Source organism: Vicugna pacos, chromosome 12, assembly GCF_048564905.1.
Source record: "Vicugna pacos chromosome 12, VicPac4, whole genome shotgun sequence".
Lineage (NCBI taxonomy): Eukaryota > Metazoa > Chordata > Mammalia > Artiodactyla > Camelidae > Vicugna > Vicugna pacos.
Window position 1 is genome coordinate 18,153,251 of NC_132998.1, and position 18,033 is coordinate 18,171,283.

Here is an 18,033-nt window from a genome sequence, read left to right on the forward strand (position 1 = left end):
TATGTCTAACACCCCGTTTTCAAAAGTTTTCAGAAATAAGGGGGGAGGGTATAGCTCAGGGAGGGGGAAGGTATAGCTCAGTGGTAGAGCGCATGCTTAGTATGGAAGAGGTCCTGGGTTCAGTCCCCAGTACCTCCTCCAAATATAAATAAATAAATAAATAAATAAATAAATAAATAAATAAATAAATAAATAGAATTACCTCCCCCTCATTAAAAAAAAAAAAACAGAAAACATTAGTTTTAAGGAGTAAAAACAACTAATAACTAGAAGTTGCGTAACTATCTTTACTTTTCTAATATTTTCAAACTTTTTTTTTTTCTGGCCTGAAGTACAAGTTCTGTCTCCAGATTTAGTTGCTTTTCCTAATTTATCGCTTGTAGTGATGGTTACTTACATACCTAAGGAGTTCTCAGTATTGAGTTTCTATTCTTTATCTTAATCTTTAAACCAAGTTTTCGTAAGTGAGAAAATGTAGATGTGGGAGATAAGAAACCTTAAATAAATTATACTACCTCTTGCCAGCAGCACCTCAGTGTTTTATTATTATTATTTTTTTAACAGTAGGCTGCATGTATACTCACTAGTACATGGGTTTTATATTTTCATTACAGAAGGACGGAAAGAAAAATGGTCTAGCTTGGTGAAGTATGGGAAACTGAGATAATGTAGATAATGAACTTGAGCATGATTTCTTACTTTTCAACTTAAAACACCATACAGGTAGCTTGGATTGAAGATGAATTTAAAAGCATTTAAAGATTCTCTGTTCCCTTTCCACCGGCATTTGTGGTTAAATTTTGCTTCAGGATAAGCAAATATTTTGTTGGGCTGAAATGGATTTTATTCTAGGGGGTATATATGTAGTCCCTGAAGGAAAATTTTAGAAGTATTCCAAATTTTCTTTGTCATCTGAGAAGGGAATCTTAATATATTATGAGAGTTACTGACCAGAAAATGTTTCCAGTCTAGTATTTCTGCCAGAAGTTTTGAAGTTCTATTGAAAATAGTGATCCCCTAAGTAAGGGAGAAATCAGTTTCCAAAAATCTTCAAATTGCCATAGCAAGTTGGATTTGAAATATCTGTTGCTGTAAAATAGAGCCGTAAGTTTTTATGTTGTTGAGTAAATCCCTTGTTAGTTTTAAGCTAAAATTCTCACCTAGGACTCTCTGTTTCTGTCTTACTCTGTTAGGTGTAAAGATTTCTCTCTGTGTTACTGGAATCCCTATTGGATGCTGCCCTCTGATGTTTGTGGAATGAACTGCTTTTGGGAAGCGGCTTTTAGGTAGGCACTTAACTATTTAATTGGTAGATCAGTGTAGGTAGGATTAGATAACCAATTTTTGACTGTAATAGGGCATAAAAATGTTTCTTTTCCTGTGATTTAATATTATCATACAACTAAGTAATTCACTTTTGATTGGATTTTCTGTTCCTTTCCCCACTTGAAGTAGTTATCACTATTTTTTGGTACATACTGTTTATAAAATGCTCGAAAATTTAAAAAAAATGTTATTAAGACAAACCATTGTTTTTAGGACAATTTATGACCTTATTTTTGGTAACAGGTGATAAATTGCTTAACAGGTGATAAAAACAGACTTCCACCGACATTTACAACCATACAGCATTCATCTAATTTAAAGCTAGTATACTGTAAAAACATTTTGTGGGTAGAGGGGGACAGCTGGGAAGGATTTTATTGGTTATTAGCAGAGAGGTTGAATATTGGGGACTGGGAGGGTAAAGTCAGTGTTTAATGAAGGAGCCAATAATATTACATTGTTTATTGACCATTTTTAAAAGTGGTGGAATAATTCAGCTTTGCCCACTTCTCTGGATGGTGAAGGCGTCGGATCGGCTGGCGCTCAGGTCCCTTCCTGCTCTGACCTTCAGTGTTGGTAGGAATGGGATATCAGACTGTCTCGGAGACAGCGGCAGGGGAGAGTGAGGCAGTTGCCTGCAGTGCCCTTCCCAAGAATAAAATTTCTTTGAGAGTCCCCTCTTTTTACTGTGTCTCTATGATGTATTTAAATTTTAATTCCATTCATTCCATTTGCCAGGCACAGTACCAATTGCTTAAGAATCAGACTGAGTCTGGTTAGTGTGGCTCCATCCTTCTGGAGCTTACATTCTGATGAGAGCTTCACCCTAGTAAACCTGGGACTGTAATAGAGGGTGACAAGTTATAGCTCTGATGATGGGAGAAACAGGTGGTCAGCAGGTGGGATCATCTTAACACATCAGGGAAGGCTTTTGGAGGGAGTGACTATGTGATGAACAGGAAATTAGCCGGGCTTAAGGACAGGAGGTAATGTGTTCTACATGGGAGGAAACACATTCCTAATACATAATAGTAGTATGTATTATTAAATTGTTGTATTCCTGATACATTATGCGTCCCATGAACAACTGGGAAAGATGAAATTAGATATTTTAATTGTATCTTGTTGCTATAGAATAGATTGGGTGATTGAAATTCTAATATGGGTCAGTCCAGTCAGCTTATTTAAACTTCTAAACTAACTTTTTTTTTTTTGAATTGAAGTATAGTCAGTTTACAATGTGTTAGTTTCTGGTGTATAGCATAATAAATAGTTCACTCATACATATACATATATTTGTATTCATATTCTTTTTCATTATAGGTTACTACAAAATATTGAATATAGTTCCCTGTGCTTTATAGTAGAAACTCATTTATCTATTTCATATATAGTAGTATCTGCAAATCTTGGGCTCACAGACATAGAAAACAAACTTATGGTTACTGGTGGTGGGTGGGGGGAGAGGGTGAAAAGGAATAAATTAAAAATTAACTTTTTAAAGATAATCTTAACCATTCAGTTTGTTCATAACTTTGGAGAATTGGAGCTCTATATTTTTCATTCTTTCAAGAGTTTGCTAATGAATAGAGTACTGACAAGCACCATTTTGCTATCTCCAGCCTTGTGATGTAAATCTGCTCACCCTGGAAGCTGGGTAAGCTTGAAAACTTTGGTGTACTCTGATTTCTACAACCCAGGCCCCCCTGTGAGTTATGGCGTGAGTGGTCATGTTCCTTCCTCCTCTACCGCGGGAGTACCCGGAGAAGTCAACCCGCCTGAATCCTGGAGTCTCTGCTTATTACCCCTTTTATTTGGGACTCTCTAACTCATTGTTTTCCTAGTGTTCCCAAGTATTCCCTGGAAGGGATGGATACACTATGTTGTAAATCCTTGTTACTGTTACTCTCCTAAATTTGAGACTTTAAAAGTAATACTCTCCACTTGCAGTATTGCATCCATAGTATACATGTGTAACCATTTCGTTACATGTATCATATCATTGTGCAAAATCTCTTAGTGTCTGTTCAAACGTGTGGACAAGCCAAAATGCCCTACAGTTACCACACCGTTCTCACCCTCCGTTTCAGTATTTACTCTAAGCGAGCACTCATTTTTGCCTGACTCTCAGAGCTCCTCTGCCCATCTGGAAAAGCTTAGGTCTCACATTTTCCTGGCGCCAGTGGGCCCTCAGCTGGCACCGTGTTCTTTGCTCCAGCCTTGTCCCAGCTTTCCCAATTTGAAATCTTTATATAATTTTGTTTTGATCAGACTTATCTTGGGGATTATTTCCTCCCCATTACTTTATTATACATTGAATATAAAATAATCCCAAGTATTTTCATCGTGCACATGCTGTTAGTCATTTGTGTCTGCATCTGCGTCCTCAGCCTGACTGACCGCCTCCCAGCCGTACGTCACAGTCCTCATCCCTTTCTGTCTGTCTGTCTGTCCTGGAAACAAAACCAAACACCAGGTCCCTACAACAGCTTGCCTTCAGCCCTTCTCCTTCAAGCATCCTTTGTTCTTTCTCTTCACTAGCAAACATTTTATATAACAGTGTTACTGGCTTCACTCCTTAAAAAATTCACACCTCAGCCCGCTGTGAGCAGCGCCAGCACCCGCCCCCATGGGAGTCACCTCTGACCTCTGGATTGTTCTTCTGAGGCTAATCTTGCTTTTCTTGGCGTTTGACATTGCTTAACACTTCCTCTTTCTTTCTTTCCACTGTGTCAGTCTCTGGCTCTTGAGACCAGTATCTCAGTGTTCTGTTCTCTCTGCTCCTGGACCCCTTTCTCTCTTCCCGACTCCTGCATAGTGACGTTGCTTCGGGCGCTGCTCTTTTCTCTGCCCATCCCCTGCACAGTCACAGGCTCATCTGTTTAACTGCTGTCTTCAGTCCCCAGCTGTCTCCTGAGCTCCCGGACTGCATTTCCAGCTGTGTGCTGCTGATTTTTACCTTGCTGGCTTGGTCTGGCTCCTCACACCTTCCTTCGTCTGCATTTTGTGGCCTGGTTGGTGATGGACTTTCCACACATCAGTCCACGGTGACGCTTCTCACCCATCTCCGCCCACATTGTCGTCGCTCCTGTCAACCTCTTCCTTTCTGCCCCTGACTGGCGCGCATCACTCCTGATACGGCCGCTGTGCGTGCACCGCTTCTCCCTTCTCTGCCCTCCCAGTTACCTGCTGCATCTGTTGTGGTTGTGGTCGTCATCCACTTGTAGAGTGTTGGCTTTACAGGTGAATGCCACATGGTGCTCATTATTTAAACCCCATTATTTAGCAGGTTGCTTGGCAACCAGTGAATGACTGACGATTTTCCCCAGCACTTCCAGGCTAGGTTAGAGGTTTGTGTAGTGAGCCCACTTACAGAGTCTCAACTCTGTTCTGTTTAAGCAATTCCCATGCTTTCTGATTAAATCTTTTAAAAATCTGTCTTTTCACAGCAGGCTGTAAATTGAATGAGGTCAGGATTGTGGTTTTCTTGCTTATCCCCAGTGTCTAGCTTATGAAAGGAGTTCAAATATTCACTAAAAAGAATGAATATCACTTAATTGTGTTCTAAGAATTATACAGATTTAAGCCTGCACCAGCATTATGTGAATGTACTGGTGTCACCATAACCTTAGTACTCACCACTGGGAGTTATAATACTGCCACTTATTAGAGTAAAGTGATAGCTTATTATTGAATTATATCCATTGATTATTTATTGAACATATTTCGTTTAGCTTTGTAAGTCCTTTACGTATTTTCTGTATTGATATTTACCTACTGAATATTTAATACTTATTTTATGAACTCAGAATAATACATTCCACTTTTGCCATTGATTGCAAATATTTTCCTAATTTGTTTTATTTTTAAATTTTAGTTATCGTTTCATTATGCAGTCTTTTAATTTTAATATTATCATATGACTTGAGTTTTTAAAATACTTAATTTTTCTCTTTTTGGTGGGAATTGATTTTCAGTGCATGGAGTCTGTGAATTTGTTACCTGAACAGTTATCTTGAGTGGTCCCATACTAGTTTTAAGAGATATATTTTTACAGGTTATTTTAAATTACATTTTAGCAATTCGTACTTACACTTACTGTTGGATTTTTAGATTTTTAATGCTTTGCATAAAACCTTGCAGAATTTTTTTTAAGTATTGTGTTTTGTTCCAAAAGTGATTTATATACCACCTTTAAAGTAGTTTTACCTAATATGATAATTCAGCACAACTCTGTTTTTTTTACACTAAGAGGAAAAACTTTTTTTTAAGCTACATAGTAAGGAAATTATCATTAGTGTTTCTGAATATAGTTTCCCAATTTTGTTTGACTGTAAGTTTTTAAATACAGGTTTGTGGCAGTTATTTTTTAGTTTGGGGAGATTGTTATCAGAAATTTAATTTGTTTACTTTGAGTTTATATACTTCAATATAATGCTGATTCCTAGTCTAAATACTATATATTGTCTTCTAGAGAGAACACTAGTTTAATAATAGGCTAGAAGAATACACTGGAAGCTTTTCATGTTGTCTAAATTAAAAAATTAGAAGAAAAAATATTATGGTTCCTTTATAGCAGAAATGTTACTTAAAATAAATTTATTCCTAAGGCTTTAAAGTCTGTTAACGGTGTTCGTATTAGAACTTGTTATCTAAAACGTTAAGTGCTAACTTTTTTTCCTGGCCCAGCCCGCTTCCGTCAACTTTTTGCTTTGATAAGTATTCAGATCTCCAGAAGTTACAAGAATAGCGAAGTGAGCAAATTACAGACCCTTCCGTAGGTACTTAGCTGTTGACATTTTTCCACTCACTTTTGGCTGAATTTGAGAGACAGCCATTATGACACATACCTAAGTCTTCAGCATGGATCGCCTAAGAACAGGGAAATTCTCCAGCATCACCATAGCAAAATTGGCACTTCATATCTCCTTATTTTCCTGTTAATGAACTTTATCTTTTCTTCCCCATTCAGGACTCAGTCAATATACATTGCATTCAGTTATTAGATCCATTTGTCTCCTTTTCTCTAGAACAATCTCAGACACTTTTTGGGGGGTTGGTGTCTTTCTTTTGTGACGTGATATTTTTGTTTTGTTTTGCAGAAAGTTCCTTTATTTGGATTCATCTGTCTCCTTAGGATTAGACTGAGGATTTTGGCAGGAGTACTGCATGGAGACATGTGCTCTTCTCTGGGCATACTGTTAGGAGGCATCTGATGCCACACGTTTAACGTTATTGATCGTTTGGTCATGTGGTTAAGGTGGTGGTGTCACATTTCTAACAATATCTTTATCCCCTTGGTAATGTGTGGGGATAATACATTGATACTCTGTGGTTTTAGCATTTGTTAATTCTTCTTGTTCAAACCATCTACTACAATAGAGAATTCTGTGCAAAACAGCACACGACTATTAAGGCTTACATTTTAAATCTCTTGGCTTTTAGATTTGGGGCTGAATCTAGTTATGGCCAGTTAAGCAATCCAGGCCCATTACAGAATCTCATCTTAGTGCCTCAGTGAGGGTCTTTATACCATCATGAGGAGTAGGGTCTGGAGGCATTTACCAGAAAGATCAGAAAATTTAGGGCTCTGTGAAACTGTTGTTTGTCTTGATTGCCTTGGCTTTTCCTTGAGTCATTGTGGCTTCCTCTGCTTTGAGGTGACCTGGGGTCACGTCCCCTTGTTTAGCTGTAGAGAGCGCAGCTCTTCTCCCCTCTGACCTGTCAGTTTTCCAGTGTTGCCGACTGAGGGGCTCAGCAGCAAAAAGGGGAATGGATAGAGGGTGCAGACAAGGAAGGAGGTACTGTTTCTTCCCAATTGCTGTCAGTGAAAAAGAGCAGAGCTTTGAAAAGACCCAGTTTTAGGCTACACCTTACTTGTAAAAGCTACAGCTCAGCAGAGGGGTGGGGAAAGACCAAGCCGTGGTGACTGACCGGAGGTGCTCGGACAGCTGGATAGCCACATGCAAGACTGTGCAACTGTCCCTTCTGCAAACCACTTGTAAAAACCAGTTCTGGGTGGATTGATCCAAATTTTAAAGGGAAGGTGTGTACCTGATATTGTATCTTAATATAATGATAATCTTCATACCTCAATGAAGAGTAAAATATCACCATGCTTCTCGAGTAGTAAATGCTCTCCTTCCAAGAACACCACTTATATGGGACTCCTCCACTTAATACTGTTAACAAATTGGCGTCATAATATTTAAGTTCATGGATTATCTAGGGGAAGTTTCTTTTTCTTGTTTGTTTTTAAGGAACCTCATCTTTAGACTAATTGGCCCGTTAGCCTGAGCAAAGAGTGAGTTATCAGGGTGTGGAGGAGTTTGAGCCTCCCCGTAGAGGGACCAGGGAAGGAAGCGATGCCTGTGTTTTCTAGGAGATCAGTATTTCTGCTGAAGGGCTTTTCTGCTCCTCTGCTGAAGGCCGACCGTTACCAGTGATCGTGTAGGTCAGAGATACCCCACGTAAGAGAAGCAAACCCATTTTCAGGCCTCAGGAACCCAGTCAGACCAGAAAAGCTTCAGTTTCTACCGCTGTCTTAAAGTTCTCTGGGCCCTTAGCAAACCCGCAGGTTAACAGGAAGAGCTAGATGCGCAGTGAGAGCAGGAGCACGTCATGTATATTCAGACTTAATTTATCCCGTTAATATAATGTGATTCCAAATGTTTCATGTTAAGACATTAAGAGGAATGAATTTGACATTCAGGTGTGTTTTACGTAGTCAGTTGTTTGTGTTCAGCATTACTTACCATGATTTTCTGATACCCACGAGCAAGGGACTGCCCGTGAGCAAGACCGAGACTTTCCCCAGGAAACAGTTCTTGATCCACGCTCACACTCGCACGCGGAGGCGTGAATACTCCAGATTCCAAAGGCCTGTGCTGAGGAACGTAACTGCCGAAGTCTTAGCTTGTACAGTAAAAAAAAAAAAAAGATTAATCACCCATCCCCTGCTACTGCGAAATCTCAGTAATGTGTACATACGGCTATTAACGTTAAGCTGTGTAATTTTTAGTCCCCTCCTACGTTTTACAGAAAGGATCTCTGTAAGCAGAAACTGAGTTGAAGTCAGATTGGTAATTTTGAGTTTGGAATGTTTGTGCTTCATAGTACTTTAGTGTGTTACTGGTTTGCTTTATGTTGTCTTCTATTCTTATGCAGCTGTCGGTTCTGAAATGATTATTTTACGCCGGAGTCACAGATGAGGTCTTTACTTCGTGTCGTGAGTGTTAATTGTTTGCAGACACTTTGGCCGCACATAGTTAGTTCTGCTCTTTATAGAGTGGCGGGTTACTGTTAGTTCAGTGTTAAGGTGCAGGAGGCGTGAAGGGCTCCTTAGGCCTGGCTGCTCGGTGTTAGAAGTGGGGTCTGCCGTAGTCGAGGCCAGTAACTTGGGTTTAGGGAATCTTTCCTTCCTTCCAAAATGATGTGCTTCTAGTGTTTGACTGGCATGTGTTACCTCTCATTGATTACTTGGTAAATGGAATAGGACAGCGAAAAAGGTTTTGTGAAGGAAACTTTTTCCTGTAATGAGCGTGGGTGAAGAAGATGGGACACAATACTGAGATGTTCCTGGATGAGTTTATGTCTGGGCTTGCTTTAGAATGAGCTGTTGATGGTGGAAGGGGCTGTGGGGCGGGGTTTTAGACGAAGTAAGGATACCTTTGAATGGATAATTGTAGCTCAGCAATGGGTACATGGGGGTTTGCCGTTGCGTTCTCTCTACTTATGTGTGTTTGAGTTTTTTTTTTAATAAAAAAGTTAAAAATCAAATTGGAAGACCTTCTAATCAGTGATGCTCCCTTTTACTTCTCAAGTGGAGGGATCTTTGGGAGCTCCTGTGCATCCAGCATGATGCTAGCTGTGTACCATTGTTGGGAGAATTGAGAGGTAGTCATTTTTTGTGTTTTGTGGTTCCTAGTGAGGAACATTAGCTGAGAAAGGCTGGTTGAGGATATAGAAATTATGTGATTGATTCAACATTGTACTGTTTCGCAATTTGGTGTCTCTCTGCTTTTTTAAAAGGAAGCTTCAAACTTCCATTTTTAAAAACGGTCAGAATACCACGTTGTTAACATGTTACCCTATTCTAAATCTTCTGGAAAATGTGATCTTCTCTTCTGTTAGGTACAGTGTGAAAGCGCAGCCCGTTGAGAGAATGCACCTAGCCGTGGTTGCCTGTGGTGAAAGACTGGAAGAAACCGTAACCATGTTGAAGTCAGCTCTCATCTTCAGCATCAAACCTCTTCAGGTCCATATTTTTGCTGAAGATCAACTACATGATAGTTTTAAAGGCATAGTAAGTATTTGAGACTTAGTGAAGACTGTAGAGTTGAACTGTCAATGATACACTGTAATAAAATGTTGTTGAACAAAAATATTTATTCTGCAACTCTGCCCTCTTAGAGTGGGTTGTGTTCCCTGCTGCCACTTCCGTCTGAGTCCAGCCCTAGGGCGTGGAGGAAGGCTTGTTTTTGAAAAGGAGTTAGGTTGCCTAGAGTCCTTTGCCAATAGTGGGTTTTATTTTACTGACTATAGTTCAAAGACATTTTGACTGAGAGGTCCTGTTTTAATTTTGTTGCCACCCTTGGCTTGAGCATGCGTCAATCAGTGTGTGCACAAAGGTTTTAATTCTGTTTTTGTTTTTTTCTTTTTCTTTTTCTTTTTTAAGGTTTAGGAATTTTTTTACTTTTTATTTCTTTTTTTTTTTTTTACTGAAGTACAGTCAATTACAATGTGTCAGTTTCTGGTGTACAACATGATGTCCCAGCCACGGATATACATACATATATTCGTTTTCATATTTTTTTCATTAAAGGTTATTACAAGATATTGAACATAGTTCCCTGTGCTATACAGAAGAAACTCTTTTTTAAAATCTTTTTTTATATATAGTGGCTAGCATTTGTAAATCTCAAACTCCCAAATTTATCCCTTCCCACCCCCTTTCCCTCGTAACCATAAGATTGTTTTTACTATGTCTGCAAGTCTGTTTCTTTTCTAGATGAGTTTATTACTGTCTTTTTTTTTTAATTCCACATAGGAGTGATATACAGTGTTGTTCTTTCTCTTTCTGGCTTACTTCACTTAGAATAATGATCTCTAGGTCCATCCACGTTGCTGCAAATGGCATTATTTTATTTTTTTTTGGCTGAGTAGTATTCCATTATATAAATATGCCACCACTTCTTTATCCAGTCATCTGTTGATGGACATTTAGGTTGTTTCCAAGTATTGGCTATTGTATATAGTGCTGCTATCAACATTGGGCTGCATGTATCTTTTTAATCAGGGTTCCCTCCAGATATATACCCGGAAGTGGGATTGCTGGATCATATGGTAGGTCTAGTTTTATTTTTTTTGAGGACTCTTCATTCTGTTTTCCACAATGGCTGCACCAAACTACATTCCCATCAGCAGTGTAGGAGGGTTCCCTTTTCATCACACCCCCTCCAGCATGTATCATTTGTGGACTTTTGAATGATGGCCATTCTGACTGGTGTGAGGTGATACCTCATTGTAGTTTTGATTTGCATTTCTCTGATAATTAGTGATATTGAGCATTTTTTCATGTGCCTATTGGCCATTTGTATGTCTTCATTGGAGAATTGCTTGTTTAGGTTCTCTGCTCATTTTTGGATTATGTAGTTTTTTTTTTGTTACTAAGTTGTATAAGCTGTTTATATATTCTGGAAATTAAACTTTTGTCAGTCGCATCATTTGCAAATATTTTCTCCCATTCCATAGGTGGTTGTTTCGTTTTGCTTATGGTTTTCTTTGCTGTGCAGATGCTTACGAGTTTAATTAGGTTCCATTTATTTTTGCTCTTATTTCTATTGTCTGGGTAGACTGCCCTAGGAGAACGTAGCTAAGATTTATGTCAGAATGTTTTGCCTATGTTTCTTCTAGGAGGTTTATTATGTCTTGCCTTATGTTTAAGTCTTTAAGCCATTTTGAGCTTATTTTTGTGTATGGAGTAAGGGAGTATTCTAACTTCATTGATTTACATGCTGCTGTCCAGTTTTCCCAACACCACTTGCTGAAAAGACTGTCTTTTCTCCATTGTATATTCCTGCCTCCTTTGTCAAAGATTAATTGACCATAGGTCTGTGGATTTATTTCTGGGTTCTCTATTCTGTACATTGATCCTAATGTCTGTTTTATGCCAGTACCATGCTATTTTGATGACTGTAGCTCTGTAGTATTGTCTGAAGTCTGGGAGGGTTATTCCTCCAGCTTTGTTCTTTTTCTTCAATATTGCTTTGGCAGTTCTGGGTCTTTTGTGATTCCATATAAGTTTTAGGATCATTTGTTCTAGTTCTGTAAAAAAAAAAATATCCTGGGTGATTTGATAGGAATCACATTAAATCTCTAGATTGCCTTGGGCAGGACGGCCATTTTAATGATACTGATTCTTCCAATCCAAGAGCATGGGGTATCTTTCCATTTCTTTAAGTCATCTTTAATTTCCTTAATCAGTGTTTTGTAGTTCTTCATGTATAAGTCTTTCACCTCCTTGGTCAGATTTATTCCTAAGTATTTTATTGTTATGGACAATTTTGTTCTGAGTGGAGGGAACTCTTGGTTGGCAATATGGAGGGAAGTGACTTCTTGCTCTGATAAGAAAGTTTTTTTGAGTTTTGGTTTTGTATTAGCTACAATCAATTTGTAATGGCAGAAAACCCAAAATAACAGTGGCTTAAAGAAGATAGAAGTTTATTTGTCTCTCACATAAAAATCGATAGCCTGTGGTATGCAGCAGCCCCATGTCTTCAGGGATTCTGTTTTCGTATCTCTTATGGCTGAGGCATCTTTAACATAAGACTTCTACCTTATGATCCAGTATGGCTGCTCAGGCTCCAGCCATCACACTCATATTCTTGCCAACATGAGGGGAAAGGAGTGAAGAAGGGCATTCTCCTCCTCCTCTCTAAGGACACTTTCCAGAAGTTACACATGACATTCCGGCCAGTATCTCATTGGTCTGAATTTAGACATGTGACTATACCTAGCAGTTTGTGAGTGCTGAAAATATATCCTTTTAATCAGGGCCGCCACGTAACCTTAACAACAAAAATTATTACTATGCAAGTCAAAAACAGATAAATACAGGAGGGAGAACATAGAAGAAAAAGAAAGTTCATGTGAAATCTCGCTACCTTGTGTTCTGAGATGGTGGTAAAGTTGATAATGATACTTGTGATGTCAAGTCTTTTAGTTTTCTGCCAAAATCTTTAATTCTAAGAAGCATGAAGCTTTAGTTACTGTTTTTAAAATAATGAAATTCAAACATTCTCTAACATCATATGCAAAAATAAATTCAAAGGGTCCGGATGTAAGATCGGAAACCATAAAACTCCTAGAAGAAAAACAGCCACTCTTTGACATAAATTGTGGCAATATATTTTTGGATATGTCTCCTAAAGCAAAGGAAATAAAAGCAAAAATAAACAAATGGGATCTAATTGAACTTAAAAGCTTTTGCACAACAAAGGAAAACATGGACAAAACAAATGACAACCTGCTGAATGGCAGAAAATATTTGCAAATGATACGACCGATAAGGGGTTATTATCCAAAATGTATAAATAGCTCATACAAATCAACATCAGCAAAACAAGCAACCTGATTGAAAAATGGGTTAAAGACCTGAATAGACTTTTCTCCCAAAAGGATATGCAGATGGCCAACAGGCACATGAAAAGATGCTCAGCATCACTAATCACTGGTGAAATGCAAATCAAAACTACAATGAGATATCATCTCACACCTGTCAGAATGGCTGTCATCAAAAAGAACACAGATAACAAATGTTGGTGAGGATGTGGAAAAAGGGAGCCCTCATACACTGTTGGTGGGAATGTAAATTGATGCAGCCACCGTGGAAAACGTATGGGAGGTTTCTCAAAAAACTAAAAATAGAATTGCCATATGAGTCAGCAGTTACACTCGTGGGTATATATCCTAAAAAACAAAAAACACTAATTTAAAAGATACATGCACCCCAATGTCCACAGCAGTATTATCTACAGTTGCCAAGATAGGGAAGCAGCCTAAGTATTCATCAACAGGTGAACGAATAGAGAAGATGTGGTGTATGTATGTGTGTACACACACACACACACACACACATACACACATACACACACACAAACACAATGGAATACTGCTCAACCATAAAAAAAGAATGAAATTTTGCAACATGGATGCATTTACAACAACATGGATGGACTTGGAGGGTATTGTGCCAAGTGAAATAAGTCAGACAGGGAAAGACAAATACTGTATGACATCACTTACATATATAAACTAGGGAATATAAGAAAAAAAGAAACAGACTCACAGATACATAGAAACAAAGTAGTGGTCACCAGTAGGGGGAGGGAAGCAGGACAGGGCAATGTAGGGGTAGGGGATTAAGTGGTACAAACCATTTGAATAGACTAGCTACAGGATGTGTTGTATCATACAGGGAATATAGCCAATATTTTGTAATAACTATAAATGGAGTATAACTTTTTAAAATTTTGAATTACTATATTGTATACCTGTAGCGTATATAATATTGTACATCAACTATACTTCAATAAAAAAATAACAAATTTTTAAAAAGGTTCACTTTTTAAAAAGGTTCACTTTTTAAAAATATTTCTATTCTCTTTTTATTTGACATATAGTTATTACAATGTCATGTTAGCAAAGTGATTAAGTTTTTGATAATGCGTTTTTGTGAACTTGATCTCATTATCTGGATTGTTTTCTAAAGTATTAACTGAGGAATTAAGCTTTCCTAACATTTCAGAGAATAGCAACAGATTGCTACCAACTTTGGAAGCCTTTGAGAATGTAGTCTAAAATAAATGTATTGCTTCATCTTATATGCAGCTTCTGTGTTTTCTTTTAATCTGGCTGAGTTACTGCTTGTGTAATATATACTGTATTTAAAACCTTAGTTTTTCTTTAACTATCATAATTAACTCTTGAGAATGTTTGGTTTTTCTTTTGATGAAAGAGTATCAGATATTTTGTGGAACATGCTCTTTCTGCAAAAAAGATGACTAGGTATTAGAATTTAAATTAAAGAAGACTGAGATTTCATTTTGAAGTTGGTATTCAAAGGATCTTTCAGTGATTTATAAGCCACACAGGGAAAATAAAATGCTAGTGTTTGGAAGTAATTAGCTGAGACATCAAAGCAATGTGTTAGAAGTGAAACTTTTCCCTGAAACTATGTTAGAAGGCATTAATATTTTTAAAAATTACTTGAACATAGACATAATTCAAAAAGAGATCACCTTCAGCCTGTTACATAAACTGATTAGTTTTTTCTCCCCCCCAATAGATTGTGAATGCTCTGTACAAAATTTAAATCAACAAATCTGTTGAAACAACAATGATAGGTAATACGTAAACTGAATTTGAAGCAATTCAGTGTCATGAAATGCATTCAGGATACAAAGAGTAAATCTGTTCATCATAGATTTGCAGATCAGAAAATCAGACTTTGCTTTTATAATCGTTTTTTAAAAAAATTGGCACTGGATATGTATTTATTGGAATATTTTATTGCCAGGAATATTCATGCATATTGAGACTACATAGATTAAATATTTTCTAATCAGTTTCATATTGGTCTGACTTGGATTCTAAGCATTTTCTGTTATACATACTATGGTAGTAAAGTTAGTGCTTCATCTTTCTGAGTTTAATTTGTTTAGGTGTTGGGAAGATTTATACATCAGGTCAGGTTAATGAAGGTGCACAGCTTGTAAGGCTCTTCCAACCTTCTGGTTTTGTGATTGATTTCCTTACGACTTTAATTGTGCCTCAGATCTTTATGGTGCTGTTTTTCTGGCAAATTAGAATGATTTTAAGATTATCAGATGAAAACAAAATGGTGGGAAAGAAAAACCTGACTTTCTCTTAATCTTGTACAACAAAATGTGTACTACCTTAATTATTAGCTTTTGAAAAATATTCTGTTTATGATTTTATAGCGAAAGTGAAACAAATCTAAACTGAATTCTTATTTTTTTTTAATATATTTTAGCTTGACAACTGGTCATTTCTACAAACATTTAATTATTCATTATACCCAATAACTTTTCCAAGTGAGAATGCAGCGGAGTGGAAAAAGCTCTTTAAACCATGTGCTTCTCAGAGATTGTTCTTGCCAGTAAGTTTTTTCCCCCATATTTTTTGTTTTTTGGTTTGAATCGTGCTTTTATACATGAGTTAATGAAGAGTTACATATAAATCGGTTAAGTAAACATACACGTATGATTTTTCCCTTTGAACATGAGAAGGAAAAAAAGTTCCCGTGGAACAAATAAAAGCTCCAATAAAAACCTCTGTTAAAAATGAAAAAGTTAAGTAATTTCTGTTGAAATGCTATTTCTTACAGTTTAATTTATTCAGTTGCTATAAACTGTTTTATCTCTAAGAAGGAGTGAGAGATCATCAGATCTTAATGGAGTCAAGTCTTTGCCAGGAGAAATGCAGTGGCAGGGTCACCTTCAAGTTGTAGACTGCATTTATAATGCGAGAAAAGAAGTAGAATGCATCATTAAAGGACCATTTCTGTCTTAACAGCAAGCCAGTTTACGTTTCCTAGGTTCTACCTTAACCCAGACACAAAATTTGAGGCATGTGAACTCAAACGGAAATGGGAACCATTTATTCAGTGGGGCTGTTCCTTGGTGGTGGTCTCCGGTGATAAACCCTGATTATTTTTTTTTCATTCTAAAAATACTCAGAAGCAAGGTTACTTCTTCCATCTTGAATTGAATTCACCCACAGTTTTAAAATTCTCAGTAGTTGTTAGAACCACTGTAATGTAGTTATGGTAGTCAAAATCCTGAATTTAAGAAGCTTACAAGTTTCTGGAAAGTAGAGAATTATGGGGAAGAAACTTAAGTTACTTGTTATTATTAAGTGGATTAAGGCAATTAATTCTTACTATATTAAGAATAGAGTTTATCAAATGCAAGATGTCAGTAAGATTTAAAGTTAAGTTACATTTTGATAGCTGAGTCTGCCAGACGAGTATCTGTTTCTGTGCATGAAAAAAATCTGGATCCTAACATGTCTTTTTCGTTATCTGCTTCCACTGTAAGAAGCACACAAATAAGGGCTTAAGATAGGGGAAAAGCCCAAGGAGTTTTAGGTGCTTAATGCAGCTTCTAAATTGTAAAAATTAAAAAAAATTTTATATTGAATCATTGCGGTGTTACATCATTTAATTATAGTTTGAGTGCCAGGTACCTGTTCTGAGGTGCTGGGTGTATAGGAGCAAATGAAACCGATTTCTTATTCTCATAGCACTTACTGTCTGTATGGGAGACTGACATTAAACAAACACACTGTGACATTAAATGAACACAGACATGTCACTGAAGAGCAAGGAGTGAGAAAAGGCACGTGAGGGTACAGTCATGGCTCTTCTGTTTTGTTCTGCATTATTGACAAGTGTAATTGATGTTGTGATGTGAAATTTGCCACATCATTTGATACTATAATCTGGGAAATTCCTAAATGGAATTTGAAATTCTAAAATTAAATCCTTGAAACCTGTCAAATTGTCCTCATGCTTCACCCTTAACTTCTGCATCTTTTTAACCAGATTTAAATAAACTGATTTTTTTCTAAGTAGAAAACTTTTATTTTTAACTAAGTTTCTCCTCCTTTAAAATAGCTGGATTAAAAGAACTAATGTGAGCTCTACCAACTCCTTCCCCCGAAAGGAAGCACAGAAAATACCGATGTGGGTATTATGTAACCTTATGTGTGGTCTCCAGCTGGCAGTGGCTCTCAGCAGTGGCCTTGGATCCTTTCATAGTGTCTTCCTAGACTGCTAACAATACAGTAGTCTGTAAACACACACTTGTCTCAGGGTACAGAAGCAAAATGTTGATATAAAAACAATTCCCCTCACTCTTCTGCCCCCTAAAAAGAGAGAGAGGGACAGACCTACAGACCTAATTGCAGTCTTTGAGCAAGTAAACCTTCCCTACTCAGGCTCTGTAGTCAGCTGTCAGGATTTCCCCCCAGCCTGTTACTAATATTAAATCAGTGAGGGGGATTGGAATGATTTCAGCCTCGTAACTGCTCATTAAGGTGATGGCTTAACCCTGGCTGCAGGAGGAGGTAGCAGCTTTGAAAAGGAGCAGAATGAAGATCAAGCTCTTACTCTCATTATGTTCTTAACTAAAAAGCTTGAGGTTAAGCTAATCATTTGAGTTTTCCTAATGTACTGGGATAGACAATAAATTTAAATTTGCAGGAGTCAGATTCTAAAGTTTGTGGGTAAAGCAGAAATAAAAACTAACCCTTGGAAATCCCTGTAGAAGACATGCTGGAGATTTAGCATCTCTCAGAAAGTAACATAGCCAGCCTTCCCTCAGAGACGAGTCTTGTCTGAACTCTTGCTCTGCCAGTGCACATTTTCTCTGATTCGCTGGGAGACAGTAAGCTCACAGTTAAGAGCATGGATCTGGAACCAGGTGGTCTGGATTCCCATTTTGGCCCTACCGTTTACTGGCTGAGGCCAGAATGAGGTAAAGGTGCGCCATTAGTGTTCTAGGCAGAGGGAACAAATTTAGAAGGTCTTCATTTGTATTGGTTAATTTCTGTATTTATCTCAGGAAATTAAGCTTTGATATGTAAATTCATCTAAGTTAACATTATCTTCCATTATGAAAA

General features: G+C 37.5%; 1 protein-coding gene across 6 annotated transcripts in view; it reads left to right on the forward strand.

The window, feature by feature from the left end:
* GXYLT1 (glucoside xylosyltransferase 1) overlaps positions 1 to 18,033 on the forward strand; it is a 106,404-nt gene that overhangs the window by 6,100 nt on the left and 82,271 nt on the right. For 4 of the 6 annotated variants that reach the window (XM_072972980.1, XM_072972979.1, XM_072972983.1 and 1 more), the window contains exons 2-4: positions 1,194 to 1,286; positions 9,460 to 9,631; positions 15,383 to 15,508. In XM_072972980.1, coding sequence (XP_072829081.1) covers positions 1,194 to 1,286; positions 9,460 to 9,631; positions 15,383 to 15,508 — 391 coding nt within the window. The remainder of the gene's footprint in view (positions 1 to 1,193; positions 1,287 to 9,459; positions 9,632 to 15,382; positions 15,509 to 18,033) is intronic. The other 2 variants (XM_072972981.1, XM_072972982.1) reach the window with 1 other exon arrangement.